Genomic DNA, 16,909 nt, shown 5'->3' on the forward strand with positions numbered 1-16,909 from the left:
GTCCTTTGTGCAAATTAAAGCCTCCCTATAACTTTTTATAGGTGAGACCATCCAAAGGCTGGATGGGTTCGAATTCTTTCTCTGCTCTGGAGACTGTAACGCTTATAACCAGGAATCATTAGGGAGCCTGTTTGTCCTGCCGCATGAACAATGTCTCAATTTGCCTCATAAGTTATCCAAGTTCCCAAAAGTCTTAGGAAAAAGACTCTCAGAGGTCCTCAGTGTCCCAAAGGTTCTAGGAAAAGGAAATCCAAGGTCTTAATTATAGCCAAACAATTTTTCAAAACTACTTCCTGGGAGTTGTTAACAGCTGTAAATATCACTGTAGAACTTAAATCAGTGCCGTGTTTCACTTTTTTCTAGATTAAAATCTCTTGGAGCAAAGATAAAGCCAAGCCATCTGAGAAAGTCTCCCTTAAAATCAGTACAACAGAGCCAGGATCAGTAATTGGACTTTCAGTTGTTGATAAAAGTGCAAAGCTTCTGGGAGAAAGTAGTGACATAACAGAAGAATCTGTAAGTATATGGGGAAAGGAGGTTGTCATTATTGTATATATGAAAGATGTATGTTTGTGGAAATGTTACAGATTATATGCTGAACAAGTAATGTTAATTGAGCATGGTTTTTAGCCTGTAATTATGCAATTTTTTTACTTTTGCAAGTCACATGAGTGGCAGACACTGTAAAGCTTAAAAGGTAATAGGCACAGCATTTCCAACTCCAATCAATACTTCATTGTTCTTCACTTGATAAATTGTTAAGACTTGGCAGTTTCTTCTTTCAGAAAAGACAATGTCAGAAAAAAACCTAATGAATCCTTCTTTGTGCTATTTAAAATTAATAATATAAAATAATTTTTTTTAATTGGGAGGGCAGAATAAATTATTCATGTGTTTAAATTACCTTTGCTTGCAGAAGCTCTACTGCATGTACAGTTTGAAAGAGCTTACAATATATATCATTCCTAAAGTGCTCAAAGGACATGGCCTAAGTGCCATAAAATATCAATAGGCTGTAGGCTTTATTCCAGGTTTATGTACAGTCTTGGTCACTCTTCCATTAATCATAAAATGACTACAACCTAACCTCCTTCATCCTGTCACAGATTATTTCCTTTTTGGTGTCAGAGCTGAGAAACCTGCAGCTCGTGGTGCCAGTTGTATGAATTAGCAACAGTGAAAGTTCTTAAAATGTGAGTTGGCATTCAGTCTGTGGATGATTTTTTTTTTTTCCCCTTAGGTCCTCCATGAGCTCAATTTATACAGCACAGTGCAGTATTTCCCCCTGGTCAGAGGTTCTTTTGGTGTATTTCAGGTACTGGGGTTTTTTTCATAATGATAGGCTGTTGGTTTTTTTTAATGCTTAGTGATTTGAGCGTCGCTTGCTAGAAAAACGTCCACTTTCTAACTTTTGCAACTATAGACAATACAATGTTTTCATGGCTTATATGAGTTTCAAAGTGTGAATCTTTTCCATATGTAATGCTCTGAATGCCAAGGAATATATTTATGCCTCCATAAATACAGGTTGCTTTATGCTTGATATAGTCTTCACTTTGAAAAGTTTTCAGTCATTATGGCAATATTCGGATTCATATAAACTCAGTTTTTTAGGTTTCTTTATATTGTTTGCTTTAGTTTTATCTTGCTTTGTGACTTTACCTAAAAAGAAAGAAGAGAAAAATAAAGTAGATAAGCACTGTTGATGTCCTGAATGTCCTGTATTGAGATATATGTATAAATTTTATCCAGAAATGCAGCCTTTGGGTATCAACTGATGCAGTTCTTGAGGAGGATAAGGAACATTTTCTTTGTAAGTAATACAACAAATGAAGCCAAATCTAATTTACTGACTGGGGAAGGAGGTCCATGGGATAGGGCCCCTATTATGTCTTCTTACTGTGCTGCATACAGGTTGTATCCAGCCTTGAAAATCATTAGCATTTCAAAGGTTCAAGACATACAAAATTCATACAATCAGCATTTCAGAAATTTTCCTTTTTTACTGCAGTGACATTACCCCTAAAAGCCTGAGGATGACTGGAGCTTTTGTTTGCAGCTCCAGTTTACATATATTGCAGTGGTTTGTCATGTGTGGTGAAATTAGGCCAGTTTCATCCACGCTCCACAGAGGCCATGTAGAAATTTGTGTGAAACTTTTTTATTCTTAAAATAAAAAAGTTCCCTAGTATCCCAGAGTAGTCTTATATGTAACAAAGCTATAGATTAGAGTCCAAACAATATATTAATTTGACTTTTCTTAGCTGTATTTGTTTTTCTAAATATAGATATTTGGAGTAGGACAGTATTTTTTATTTTGTAGATGGTGGAATGATACCTATAGAGGATGGTTTCGGTGATGATATGCCGGTATCTAAAAATGGACCTCCTGATTTCAACAATCTCTATGTGAGGACACATTTTCCAGAGACTTGGCTTTGGATCGACACTAAAACAAGGTATAAGTTAGAAGCAAAAGGAAAACAATGTAACAGTTTGCACTTGCCTTTTTTTTTTGTTTCTTTTTGGTGGTTTTTTTTTTGTTTTTGTTTTTGTTTGCTTTTTGTTTTTGTTTGGGTTTTTTATTTTATTTTAGTAGGTTTCAGTAGCATTCTGTGCCGGTGGTGAAGAACACTGCTTAAAAATGTGGATTTATATTCTGCTACCACCTAGAGGCCACAAGTGAGATTGGAGATCGAAAAAATGAGTTGCACAAGAGAGGATTATGCCTGACTGAAAGCCTAGGAGTTTCAATAGAAGCTGGATAAAAGTCCTAGAGACAAAAGGAATAAACTCTTACATTTACAAATGGGGAGATAATGGATAGGGAGACCTAGCCTTTTTCTCTACAGTACCTAAAAAGATTAGCCCAGAAATGGAAATCTATTGCTCTCTGCTTGTAATTCAGTGAATAGCTCAAACTGTCAAGTGAGGGGGAAATCTGACCTGTGTTATGAAGAACAAATCTTGTATTTTTTACAGCTGAGAAGTTCAGGAAGCAACCATCATCTGGGATTGTTTTAAAGGACCTGTGAAAGTGGATTACATGTAATGTGATCCAGTGTAATTACCTTCAATTCATGGAATTTAAAATAATTAAAATTTTAAAAATAATTTTGATCCCATCACAGTATTTCTAAATGGTTAGGAAAAGAAAAATGGATAATGAGCAACTTTTCTTTCCAGGAATTTGGACTTAATTTTTCCAGCATTTTAAACATTTGTCCACTTAATTATGTCTGTAAATGGATGGTTTTGAAAGTGCTCTCCCCTTCTGCCATCAGATCTGACACAGAAACCACAATGGATGCCATTGTACCTGACACCATCACATCCTGGGTAGCCAGTGCTTTTGTGGTCTCTGAAAGCGGCGGGCTTGGAGTGACGACTGCTCCGGTGGAGGTACCATCTCACTAGAGCTCTCCTTGAGGGCTGGTTACACTGCAAGGTGTTGCTAGACTCTCTGATTTAGTTCTAACAGCAGCATCTCTTTCTACTGTAGAGAAAACATCACTGAAAACATACGTGATACTGGATCTGCCTTCCCTTCCTGCTCATATGAATATCTAAGACTCCACACAGATATTTGGGTGCCCGTTTCTCTTGGAGAGGTTTTTTTGTTAAAGTATTTCCAGGATGTGCCCATTTCAGAATCTTTGTATGTAGGAAGGTGGAATGACTCTTTGGGAGCACTGTTCCATATTTTCTTGGCTCTGCCTGGAGAGCACTCTGTGAGTTGGTAGTTCATGCAGTGAGGTGTGCACAGACTGGCAGGGAAGAGGTGGCTGGGATGTGAGAGGCATTTGTCTGCTGCCCTGTGAACACTTACGGCTAATGCTTACCCTAGGTGGGAGAACAGCAGGGTTGATTTAAGGCTAAATTTATCTGTCAAAAGCAGGCCTAGAGTAAACACAGGTACAACCTGCTCTGGGTAAACTTGCAGGGGACTTGGACTAGATGTCATTTAGAGGTCCTTCCTAACACAACCATTGTGTGATAGGTGCCAAGTTTTGGGTGACTTAGCTTGAGGAGCAGAGTGGACACTGAGAGCTAGCATGGGATAGCCAGCTCTCTGTGTCCACAAAGGAATTTGTTGCTCCCAAATTCCTGTGTCCTGAGGCTCTTTTCTTGCTTCCAAGTGTTTGAGGAATTTAGCAATTTAAGCTAAATTCAGCAGGCCTCAGGTTAGATCTCTAACCTGAGGTTCCCAGTGTACAAGTGCAGTTGTCCTAGGATCACTCTGTATTCAAGGAAGCCACTACTTAGAGAGTTGTTTAGCCTGTTTAAAAAAGGAATTAATTCTTGAAGTCTCATTTAGCTAATATTTTACATACACAGAGGAATACATCCATTCATTATGTAAAGATCCTAGAGAAACTATCAGAGATGACTCCACTTCCATACCTAAGTTTAGAAAGGTTGAAACTGTAGTAGTGGGCTGTAGATTTCCTCCTTGGTTCCCGGCCCAGTGTCAGCATAGCCTGAAAACAGCCATCTTACCCATTTAAGTTCCCATGCCCTCGAATTCTTGGGGAGGGGCAGTTTTTGAGATCCAAGCTAAGGTCTTGGTCCAGATTTCACAGTTGGCTGCTATATCAGATATAGAACTTGTGCTTTGAACATCCTGATCTGAACTCCACTACAGAATTTGGAGCCCAATCTGGATTTTGTGGCTAAGGCTCCTTGGAGACTGGAATCTTGATTCTTGTTTCTTTCACTTGGCTTGGCAGAGATGGGACAGAAAGAGGAATAGTTTTCTGATTAAAACTGTAAGGAAATACACACTTGGCCTCTCATCCTCCAATGTGAGAAGGCTCCAAGTAGAACAGATGTTGAGATAATAATTTAACTATAATCACCCCCATGCACCGTTCAGTACTTCACTATTGTTGGGACATTTAGGTTGTGCTTAGAGTTCCATATGGCTGAAACATGTTAATCAGTACCATACAGGAGGCAAGTAAAAGAAAGACATGAAAAATGTAACGGGGGAAATAAATGACATCTGTGTGCTTTATGTCATGTACTGCTTTGCATCATGGTTTTATTTTGACTTCTCCTACACAGAGTGTCAGTAATTTTACTCAGTTGTATTTTTGTAATATACTGGCATATTCCCGAGTGTAAAACTTCAGTTTTAAAGAAAAGTAAAACAAAAAAGACAAAGAAAATGGGTACATTGGGAAAACCTTTGCTATGAACTAACCAAAAAGTCTCCATCAGAACTTCTCTAATGTTTAATATCTAAAGAAGTTTATGATGCTGAGAGCTTTAACAAACAACTTTTTTTTTTTTTTTTTTAAGCATTGGAATATTTGATAGCTAGAAAAAAAAAGCTGAGGGATTTTTCTTTCTGAAACTCAAAACACTTGGAAGATGTTTTTAAATGCAAACTGAATTTAAATAATTTTTGTTGACATTTTGATAATAAAGGATAGCATGTCTCAGCCATTTTTATTGTACAGATGTTCATACATAGTGAAATTTTGGTCCCATTCAGCTTAATGAGACCTTACCATTGACTTCTTAGAGGCAAGATTTCTTCCAAAACCCTCTGTTCGCAGATAAAAGAAACTGCTTGCTGGTATACTTCTGCAGTTTATATTTAAATTACTATGGCATGTATTTTTAGAAGTGGAATGACTACAGAACTCATGCTGAGATTAGTCTTACTAAATGAAAAAAAAATCATTGTAAACATTGTGTTGTTTAGTTACAAAATTCGGGTGAGGCAGTTTTTTAGTTACTAGTGTATTGCATGAGGATAGGTCAACTGACATTGATCCATTGCTTGTGTACTCAGAGAAATTCAGTTACCTTAATGAGAGCTCAGGACAGAGCGCAGCTTCCAAACTTGGCAGGTGATACTCTCATAGTCCTAATTCAGTTGCCTCTCTTGGGGCTGCCCTGTCGAAGCTGTTGGCAGCTCTCACCTGAGTGGTGTCTCTAAAGGTGCTAATGGCCAGAAGCACCTTCTCCTTCTGTTTCAGCCCTGCAGTAATATGTTTTGTCAGCTGTAGAGTACAACTAAACATTACTCTGTCATTGAATTTAAAAGTGATTGGAAGATGTTGTATAGTAATTTTCTTTCTCTGGTTGTAAGGGCTCATGACTGATTTTATTTTGCAGCTAGAAGTTTTTCAGCCTTTTTTTATTTTCCTCAACCTTCCATACTCCGTCATCAGAGGAGAGCAGTTCATTTTGGAAGTGAACATCTTTAATTATTTGAAAGAAGAAGCTGAGGTAACATAACATTCTCTTTATCTTTTAATGTTACTAGATATTGCAGGGTTTTCATCACTGGTGGAGACCATGTCTTTCTTTGTGAGAACTGGTGTCTTTTCTTCAGCGGGCAGACCTCTTTCTCTATACACAAAACAGGTGGCAGTTTATGAAAACACCTTTTCAAAATTAGCACTTTGTATCGCAAATGTTACTGTATTTACAGGTTACTGTGATCCTGGATATGAATGATGCTTTTGAAATTATTCTAACATCTAATGAAATAAATGCTACAGCAAATCAACAATCTATATCTGTACCAAGTGAAGATGGGAAAACTGTTCAATTCCCAATCAAGCCAAAACAGCTGGGAGAGATTCCCATCAAAGTGACAGCAATATCATCTGCTGCTTCTGATGCTGTTATCCAGAAAGTTATAGTCAAGGTAAACAGTCTGCTGCTTGCTTTGTTCCTGAAGTAAATAGTTTCCAAAAACAGGCCACATAGTGCAGCAAAAAGGCAAACCTATGTACTTGTCTGCTTCTTGCTCTGTGTGGCTGGTTTGGGGTCAGATGGCTTTAAGTAGAAAACACTTCTTATAAAATAATTTTTTAAAAGTTCTTTAAAGTTCTTTAGATCCCCTTCCAGGAATGAACCCATAGATCTGTCCACTTACCGATAGTTTGTCCAGTGCTTCTTGAAAGCAAGGTGAAAGCTGTTTGTGTATCACTGTGTAAGCTCTGGTGCTGCAGCTAATTTAACAGCCTGTGCAGAGTGGACCTGGTGACTGTTTCAGATAAGTGCATCGATTTTGCCATACATCTGGCTTTCATTCAGGCCTGTTTTAGATTAAAATTTCTGTGTTTTGGTACAGGTGGAATTTTAGTCTCCAGACTTTCTGGTAAACCAGACACTGAGAATATTTGCCTAGCTTTGGATATCTAAGTCTGATTGATGTTAGGCTCCATTTCAGTAGAAAGTGGTAGACGTTTGTGTATCTCATCCTTCAATAAAAGCTTAAGATTATAGAACCATGAATGGATGAGGTTGGAAGGGAGCAGCATGACGTTCCTGCTCAGAGCAGGATCAACTACAGAAGGATACTCAAAATCCCTGTCTTTATCTTTGTAGGCTGAAGGATTGGAACAGACATATTCTCAGACAGTCCTTTTGGATTTGACTGGGAATAAACGACAAACGGTGTCAAAAACTTTGGAATTCACTTTTCCTTCTGATGTTGTAAGTGACAGTGAGAGAGTGCAGGTCACTGCTGTTGGTAAGAATTAACTTACTCTGTTTCTACCATTAGGGAATTAATTAAGGCATTAATTTTTATTTAACTGCAATATAAAGTAACAGTAAATTACCATAATGCATTAGGCTAAACATAGGGAGACCTTATGGATGGAGCGTTTTATTCCTGTAATTTGTTTAATTTGTGACAATATGGCATTTGTAAGGTATTTTCAGAATTAGAGAGTTGGATTTTGGTCAGGAAAGTCCTGCGAAGTTTGCAAGTATCCTGGTATAATTACTCTGTCTCCAGAATGATACCTATTACCTGACTAATTGTTGTTTACTGTTACACCTAGGCCTTGATAACTGTAGATGAGAGAAGAAATAAATGAAGTTTCAAATACATACCACTATTGAAACATTTTCCTGGATTAAATAGATTTTGGTCGTGTAGGGTTTTGTTTTCTTGGTTTGGGATTTTTCCTTTTTTTTTAATAGCAACTCTTTGAAATTACTCTGTAATTGGAAAGGTCTGTAGGGAGCTGCGTCAATGGGCATAAAGTTGATCAGTAGATGAAGTATCTTTTCTGCCTGCTTAGAGGCGTTTAGTAGAAGCATTGCTAATATGTCATATTTTCTCCCAATTTAGATTGTAACACCCTTTATATATGAGGTATGCATTTATTTGTAGTAAGCTTTAGTTTATTTTGGTTTAATTTTATCTTTCAGGTGATTTACTGGGGCCTTCTATCAACGGTTTGTCATCATTGATTAAGATGCCTTATGGCTGTGGTGAACAGAATATGATCAATTTTGCTCCGAATGTTTATATTTTGCAATACTTGACTAAAACCAGGCAGCTGAGAGACGATATTAGATCAAAAGCAGTAGCATTTATGAGAAAAGGTCTGTATGCATAAAATAAAGATGTTAGATTTTTAAGAGCTCTTCCTAGTAAAAAGATTTCTGTGGCTCTGCATCTGGTGCAGTGTTTGAAATACTGCTCAGTTTGTGTCATGAGAACTGGAAGAGAAACCCATTTTTTTTCTTTTTCTTCCTCTTTATTCTGGGTTGATAGAATTCGACAGCAAATTATTTTGTTTACAAGGGCAAGTTTTCTCAGAAAAAAATTGTTGATTTTGTATAATTGCTTTTTTTATCTGAGAAATGTGTTTTAGAAGGTAATTCACACAGATTTCCTCGATGGTTATTACTTCTCGTTTGATAAAACCACATGTGAAGCAAACATTTCTGATCTCTGCCTGAGGCACAGCAGTTTAAAAGGAATCAGTGAGCAGAGTGAACCATATTCATCCCACGTCTTCAGTGACACATCCTGACCTGACACGTCCTTGTAGAGCTCAAGGAGCGGCATTTGATCTCATAGCTGGCTTTTTTGCCCACACAGATTTTAGGCTTGGTCAGAAGTGAACTGTGTGCTAGAAATCAGAAGCTGGAAAATTTTAGTTGGAAATTGTTATATATTTGAATCGGGAGATACTCCAGAACATCACAAAGTTTGGAGACCACAGTTGCACTCTGGGTTTTGGATCAGACAGTGTCTGACTGTGGTGTCCCACACTTGCCATGAGTCAGTCTCCATGCTGAGCCTGCTTTTCAGAGAGCAGTGACACCAGCCCCATGTGAGCTACACCCCTACTAAGGCAGTGTGATGACATTTTCAATTCTTGTTTACTCTCTCTAAGTCTTTTTTGTTTGATTTTTTTAAGTTGTTGACATTTCCCTTGGAAAAGACACAGCTCAAAATAAATTTTCCTTTCATCAGGATTCCAATTTTCTGTCAAAGCAGTTAAATTTTTTTTTTAAAAACTCTTCCTGCTACATGGTTTAGTTGAACAGTACAGTGGGGAGGAAGAGATGTGTTATGTAAACAGCTACTCTGAAGTTTGTAAGCAATCTGTCACTCTTTTAAGACTGAGCTTTGGTACCATAGTTTCCTGAATTTTTCCAGTAGTGGATTTATTTATTTCAAAGCAAATGAAAACTACAGGTTTAAATGTCACTTACATACAGATTGTATTGTGTTCTTAACTTCGTTCTGAGACCCTGAAATGAGGTATGTGTTTTTAACACTGTAGGTGCCAGAACATTAAGTATGCTGAAATATTTGTAACCTTAACATAGAAAAGAACCACAATCTAAAAGTATTCTGGGTTTTTTTGCTTTGTTTTAATAATTGTTTTCTGTTGTTGCATCGATTATTTTTTCAAGTGTAATCTCCAAGATGAAATTAACTTTAGCTTAAGATGTAATTTTTATAGGCTCAGTTTTTGACAGGATTGTTATGAAGTTTAATTGAAAACAGACTATTTCACATGTCATAATTCACCAAGTATTTAAAAAAGTAACCTCAGAATCTGAAATAAATAAAATTAATTTATGGCTAAATACTTGTGAGAAGAAGGGATCATATAGCTAGCAGAAACTGCTATATGATCTTTATTTCAGCAGTTTCATTTACTTAGAACAAAGGCAAAGCCAAAGAAAAGTTGCCTTTTAAGCACATTTCTTAATTGTGGTAATGACAAATCCCATCTTTAAATCACTTTTTCTGAAATACAAAAAAAACCCCTGGTTGGTCTAAAAGCTTTGTTGTTAGACACAAATAGGTAAGGATTTTTGAGCAGAATTTCTAAGCTGTGTAGAAGGTGGGCTCCTTTAGATCTTTCACATCTTTCTGAAGTCCTTTCCATCCTCATACATTCCTCTTTGAGCCTTGTGAGCTCTTTTCAGTGAGCCTCCTACATCTCTTGGGTTCCAGCCAGCCCTCTGAGAATAGCAGTGGACATCTTTATAATAGGATCCTTCTTTTCCTTCCACGTGTTGACATTTGGAGTATCGTTTTTCATGTGTGATTGAGTGTCCGCCGGACCGAGCGGGGCGGTTCGCGGGAGCCTCCAGGTCTCCCGTTCCAGCGTTCCTGCGGGTGTTCCCATGTTAGATACGCTCGTGCTGGGAGACTTTTGCGTGACTGCAGCGGGGCTGGCATGGAGACGAAAGCAAACAGAATGTCGGAAATAGCTGAGTGATCTCTCTCCCTCTGGTTCTGCTCATCTTTCTGGTCCCTCCCCAGCTTACATTCTGCGATGAATTTGTGCCTGTGTAAGGACTGCCCAGCAGTCTCTGTTAAGAAGGCTGAAAGCTGTAGTCCAGTGCTTTTACACTACCAGCAGGATGGTGATTATTGCTTATTGCTGTATATTGCTAGTTCTGCAAAGAAGCAGAAGACCTTATTTTCAGGCCTTGCAGTCAGATACTTTGGAAGAGGAAGCTGTCTGTATATATACATGTATTTGTGCTCCGCATAGAACATTATTTGGAGGCTTAAACTTTGACAGTGAATTTGCTTTTCTTGGGGAGAAATGTCACTCATTCCTCCTTCTTTTTCCTTCCATTTAGTATCATTAACTGAATTGATAGGTGTGTCTGTATCTGAAAGAATCACCAGTTTTAGTAATTAGCCACTGTCATACTAAATACATAATAAACCTCCTATATTAAAGAAAAAATTTCAATTGCAAATTCTTCTGAAGAAGATCCAAAAGCTAGATTTCTTGCTACTGGGGTTACATGGGAAGGTACCCAGATATACTGATTCACAGCTTTATTTCTCATTCCCTTCTATTACAGACAGACCATGACTAGGAATTTGTCTTACACTGGCACTTAGATTGCGGGACCAGGGCATTTGTTCCCCAGTAATTAGGGGCATGGTTCACTCACTGTGTATCTCCAGTCAGGATGGTATGGAAGTGGATGATTAATTCTTTATCAGTGAAAGCAAGGAACATTTTTCAGGGATGTAGTTACAGTTGTAGCTGGATGGACCTCACGGGACATATTTGTGTAAATTCATTCATTTGTATGGGATTTACTGATGATTGCCTGAGAGTTTTCTTTTTGCCTTTCTAATTCTATATTGTGTCTGTATCTTTCAGGTCTTCAATTAATGACTATACTTTCTTAACTATAATAGCTAAAATAGTCAAACCAAGGGAAAGGACAAAGTGGAGGGAAAGAAAAGATGTATTATGAAATGCTATAAATAGATGCTATTACTATTCTGGATTCACAAATGGCAGGCAAAATGTAAGGGAAGAAAGGCTTTAAGTACCAGAAACTACAGAGAGCAGCATATCATAGGAAGCTCGTCATTTCTACCATGAATATATGCTGCTCTGTACAGAAATCATCTATGAGTGAGAATGTTGCTGGTGCTTGTGAGCAGCCAGTGAGCCTTTGAGGCCCTTTTATTATGGATGCCCTGCAGTCAGGAGATATCTGCACTTGTTCGGGATATTGAAAAAAATCTTAGGGTAGCATTTTAAATGGGTCTTCTCAGGATTTCAGGATTTTCAGGTCTTTTGAAATTTTTCACTTGTTTCAGAACAACGTCTTCCAATTTGCTTTTTCTGATAGCAAGCCTATTGCTTTGTGATAGCAAGCGTACTGATTTGGCAAAAGCCACCTGAAGAGGAGGCCTGGTTTTCCAGCAGCATTTGTAGCCTTGCCCTTCCAGTTGGAAAACAATTTTTGCTTGTACTGTAAAGATGGAGCACTTCTGTAGGTACACAAGATCCCCAAAATGATGAAGCAATGAACTATAGCTGCATCTCTGCTCTGCTCTCACTGCTGTGCTCCTGGAACCCCCGGGTGTGTGAGAGCACATCTCTGTACTGGTTGGGTGGCTGATGAACAGCCACAGGAGTTTCTGGTTCTCCTTTTGTAGATGGATCCTTCCTATTGCTGCCCACTTCCTCACCATTTTCTACATGTGTGCCCCTGCATATTCGGGAGGTTTTTTATGAAACACAAGCTTGGGCAGTGCCCTTCTCAGCCTTAAAAAGTGCCTTGGATCATACCAGCAGTTTCAGTTCCAGTTTGTGGAGGAACCCACATGAGAGGAAAGTGTTCAATACCTTTTTCTACTTTTCCACTTCAGGCTACCAAAGAGAGCTGCTTTTCCAGAGGGATGATGGCTCTTTCAGTGCCTTTGGAAATGAAGATCCCTCTGGGAGCACATGGTGAGTAGTTCTGCCAGAATCATTGTGGAATTTCAGTTTTTTAGATATTTTCCCTGCATCTGAAAAGTTTTTGTGAAGCTGGTAAAAGTTTCCAGCTGTATTAGCCTTCTGCCTGGTTTTCATTAGGTGTTTAGGCCAACTCTAAGTCTTTCTTGCTGGATAACATATTGTCAAAGGCATTATTAGGGCAAGGCTTTTTAATTTTGAGGAAAAAAATAAAAGGAATGATGAATTATTTCAACTAGGGAAATAGTTCAGTCCGAAAGTTTTTTTCTGTTGCTTTCTTCAAAGGAATGAAGAATAACAATTAAATTAGTTATTCTTGCACTTGACTGAAACTATTTAGGGCTGTGTGATCATCACTGCTTCAATCAGATTATCAGTTATCTCCATATTGGAAGCTGATGACTGACGGAGACATTTTGTAGGGGGTGAACAGAGTTACTGGTGGCAAAAATTTGTTCTACTTGCATCTGTCACACTTCTTTTATTGAGACTGTAAACACTGCTGAAAAAGTCTTTTCAGTGCTGAGTTTCACTCCAGGAAGCATACAGAGCATAGTTGTGGAAGCCAGATAGATAACAGAGAGAGGTTCCACCACTTTGTTCTGCTAACCCTTGCTCAGTTTAGATGTACTGACATATTTCTGTACATGCTTCTGTCCCTGTTACTGGGCCACTGAATGAGACTTTCTTCTGGACTCAGTGGGCATCTTTCATTGACATCAGCAGGATTTGCCTTTGACTCAATATTGATGGATTGGAAGATGAAGATTGTTTACCTATACTGGCAACTCCAGTACTTAGATAGTGCAGTGACAAGTTATGTAAATGCACATTTGGAAAGAAGGGAGTTGAGGGATAATGTGGGATTAATAATAAAAAAAACAAAGGTTGTTTCAAGGATATCATTACAGGGATACTGCTGGTATTTAACATCAAACCTGTTACTGCATTGCTTTGTAAATTATAACTTCTATCTAGAGGCAGAAGGCAGGAGAGCAATGTTTGAATAAAGATATACTTGTGCTGACAGACTCAGTCTATATACTCTGTATTTATTTTTGAAACATAGCTGCAGAAGGGGTGATCTTGAGGAAAAAGGACATATCATCATTTTTGGTGAATCACGTTTAGTCTACTTGCATATCTGGGTGAGGCATGCATTTTGCTCTGCTTGCTAGGGGTGTGTAGAACACCTTATGCTTTTTAGTATATTTATATAATCTGAAACAGAGGAAGCTGTAACGCATGGCTAATTTTGACTTACTTGATGAACCTTTTCCCCAAGGTTATCAGCTTTTGTATTGAGATGTTTCCTTCAAGCTCGTCCGTTCATAGATATTGATGAAGATGTACTCATGGACACAGCTAAATGGATTGTCCGTCATCAGAAATTAAATGGAGAGTTCCAGGAGCCTGGGAAAGTGTTACACAGTGACCTTCAAGGAGGCACCAACAATCCAATTACTCTCACAGCTTACATCATGTCATCCCTCCTAGGGTTCCCAGATAAACAGGTATTGGAATTCATAAATATGATTCATAGTTAGGAGAATGCTTCATAAATTTTCATAGTACCTGGCAAACACTTGGTAGTTAATAGAAATAGAGGAATATTTGAACACAGACAAAATCTAACCTCATTTTGTTAAATATCCCTTACCTATTCAAAGCAATGCAAAGTTGTTTTAAGCCCTTGAGTTTTATATTTGCAAAATCTAAAGGCAGTTTCTGTTAGCAAGAATACTGTCATGGCTTGAGTCCAAGAACTTGGAAAGAAATTTCTTGTGGGGAGCTACTCTTAAAGATATTAAGCCATTCCAGTTGATTTAATTGAAATTATTCATTTTCATAAAGACAGTGCCAGATCAAAAGGCTTGCCTTTGAGATTTGTGTGTGACTCTGAAAGAGATTTTCATTGTTTCTTGGCTATGGTTTGGGGCTAGTAATTTCTCTGGTTCAGTATAAATTTTTCTTTTACATTTTTCTATTCCAAGATATATTTTATTCACTGTACATTCTTCAATATTATCTTCATTTCCAGCATGCTTATGCCATCAAGACTGCTACAAACTTTCTAGAAGATAAATTAGAAGAAGGCATTTCAGATAATTACACATTGGCACTTGTGACATATGCATTGTCCTGGGCAAAAAGTCCAAGAGCGAAGGAAGCACTGAATATGCTGAACCAGAGAGCAGAACGCCAAGGTACTGCACAAATATCTTGCACAGCTGTACAGATAGATTTTTTTTGAAATTTAAAAGTGTCTATCACATATCTACAGCTCTGTGTTCAGAATTCTAGTCTGTTCAGAGTAGGATATAGAGAATTAGCTAAGAAGTCCCGAGACAGCCTTAATAAGAAGTGTCCATAAATGAGTGACAATTCACAACAAGGCTTGGGCCTTCAGTCTCAGTTCCTGTGTTCCTGATAGGAGTACTGTGATGCTGTTGAACGACATGACTTGTCAGTTTTCCTATTTTATTATGCATCTCGTATGATCAGCCTGGTAAAGAGAGATAGATGGATGAAGTTCACTATTCCAAAGTAGATTGGAGAGATCCAGAGGGTATTGGGGAGCAATGAGTATTAGAAAGAAGAAGTGAAGTATTTGACTTCCTGTAAGGCAATTTCTCTGGGGACCTATCATGTCAGTATATTTAAACTCTTTGAAGTTCAGCTGAATTCTTTTTCCTAGTTTGGGGGAAGAACAGACCATATGGAGTATAAGAAATGGAAGTTTTTGGCTCGAAATAGTAACTGTCGTCTTGAAGAATCCAAAGGAATTTGTGTTGTAGCCTAGCAAAGGAATCTTTTGAATGTCTGTCTATGTTTACTGAGTTAGGCCTTTTGGACAGTCACTTCTTGGAAGAGAAGAAGTAATTTTTTTGGGAAGGCTTTACTCAAGAATGAGTCTGTTGAGCAGCTTGTGCTGCCTGAGGTGCCTTCTCTGGTCCTGAGAGAGAGCAGCACTGGAACAAGATGGTGGCCTTTTCAGAAGGTCTTTTTGTGAGCACTTCAGGCCGACAAGGAAAGGATCGATGTAAAGTTCACTGAAATCAGCTGAGTGACTATTTAGACTCCAGCTTTTTTTGTATCTAGATTCAGACCTTGATGAGGAAGTACCTTATGGAACACACACTTAAACATTAACACAATGTCATAGATCCCATAGAGCCCATGTGTAAGCGTTAATGTAATGAAAAGTTTTCCCCTAAGACTTCCCCAGAAATCCAAAGACTTCAGTCTGTGGATCAGGTTATTGTTGGTTCCTTTTACAGGAGAATTTCATTTTTGGGTAACACCTGCTTCTGAAATTTCTGACTCATGGCAGCCACGGTCCATTGATATTGAACTTGCAGCATATGCTCTGCTCTCTCACTTTCATCAAGACAGATTAGCTGAGGGGATTCCTATTATGAAATGGTTAAGTCATCAAAGAAATCACCTTGGGGGATTTTCATCTACTCAGGTAATATCTTGTCTTAAGGGGTTTTGCTCTAATTTCTAAACAAGCAGTGTATATTTCAAAATTAAAAAGAAACATTCTTACATAATAATTACTGAGTTTTGTTTTGCTATAACAGCCTTGGTTGTGTACAAGCTTGCATTATTGGTATCTTACTCCTGGACTGCCAGTTTTAGTATCTTTGGCAAGTCTAATAAAAAAGAGAATTAGAGGGAGACCTTCTTTATATAACGTACTAATAACAAATTAAGAAGAAATAGTAGTGCCTGTGGAAAAGTAATTAAACATATTTTTGAAATAAGTATGATGAATATATATGCTTACTTCCTTTCCAAGGAGAGAAGCCTCTTTTTATTCTTTCCGTGTGCGGGCCCTCAAACTCCTGAAAGGCTAATTATTTAGCCTTTTACTAAAGGGAGTAGGTTTTAGAAAAACAGCCTAACCTAATTCCTCTTTTGGCAGTTGGTGTTAACTTACTAATGTACTTTGTCCTTATTATTGCATAGATTTTTCATGGACCATGAAATTTGGAATATCTTCACTATCTCCAGGAGGTTTCCATGTTATTGAAGTCTTGTAAGCTGTGCTGGCATCCAAAAAATTAGATAGTACTTTGGATTGCATTGGTTTAAACTAGCTTTTAAATTAACTACAAATGCTGGTCACAGTAAAATGTCACATTTCATCATGCTGCTTGGTACCAAGGTGTACAGGCTATCCTTCATTATTTTCAGGTGTTGGTTGGTATTAATCTGAGAAATGTGTTCTGAGTAAAATGCAATTTAAGAACTGGCCTGGTCCCCCTGAGGTTTCCTAATGTGTTAATTCTTGCTTATTATTTGGAGAGGTTGATTGAAGCATTTAATGAGTTAAAAAAGCTTTTCTCTATTCTCCAGAAACCTATTTTACTTGGAAGTTTGAAAATCTATAA

The 16,909-nt window shown here is 37.9% G+C and overlaps 1 protein-coding gene across 1 annotated transcript in view; it reads left to right on the forward strand.

The window, feature by feature from the left end:
* The window catches only part of CD109 (CD109 molecule), a 79,443-nt gene that overhangs the window by 35,248 nt on the left and 27,286 nt on the right, over window positions 1–16,909 (forward strand). The window contains exons 15-27 of the mRNA XM_038132114.1: window positions 364–516; window positions 1,241–1,315; window positions 1,753–1,813; window positions 2,324–2,459; window positions 3,285–3,402; window positions 6,130–6,243; window positions 6,449–6,667; window positions 7,354–7,498; window positions 8,188–8,364; window positions 12,422–12,503; window positions 13,795–14,023; window positions 14,551–14,716; window positions 15,791–15,981. Of these exons, the coding sequence (XP_037988042.1) occupies window positions 364–516; window positions 1,241–1,315; window positions 1,753–1,813; window positions 2,324–2,459; window positions 3,285–3,402; window positions 6,130–6,243; window positions 6,449–6,667; window positions 7,354–7,498; window positions 8,188–8,364; window positions 12,422–12,503; window positions 13,795–14,023; window positions 14,551–14,716; window positions 15,791–15,981 (1,866 nt within the window). The remainder of the gene's footprint in view (window positions 1–363; window positions 517–1,240; window positions 1,316–1,752; window positions 1,814–2,323; window positions 2,460–3,284; window positions 3,403–6,129; window positions 6,244–6,448; window positions 6,668–7,353; window positions 7,499–8,187; window positions 8,365–12,421; window positions 12,504–13,794; window positions 14,024–14,550; window positions 14,717–15,790; window positions 15,982–16,909) is intronic.

The sequence above is a fragment of the Motacilla alba genome, chromosome 3, assembly GCF_015832195.1.
Source record: "Motacilla alba alba isolate MOTALB_02 chromosome 3, Motacilla_alba_V1.0_pri, whole genome shotgun sequence".
Lineage (NCBI taxonomy): Eukaryota > Metazoa > Chordata > Aves > Passeriformes > Motacillidae > Motacilla > Motacilla alba.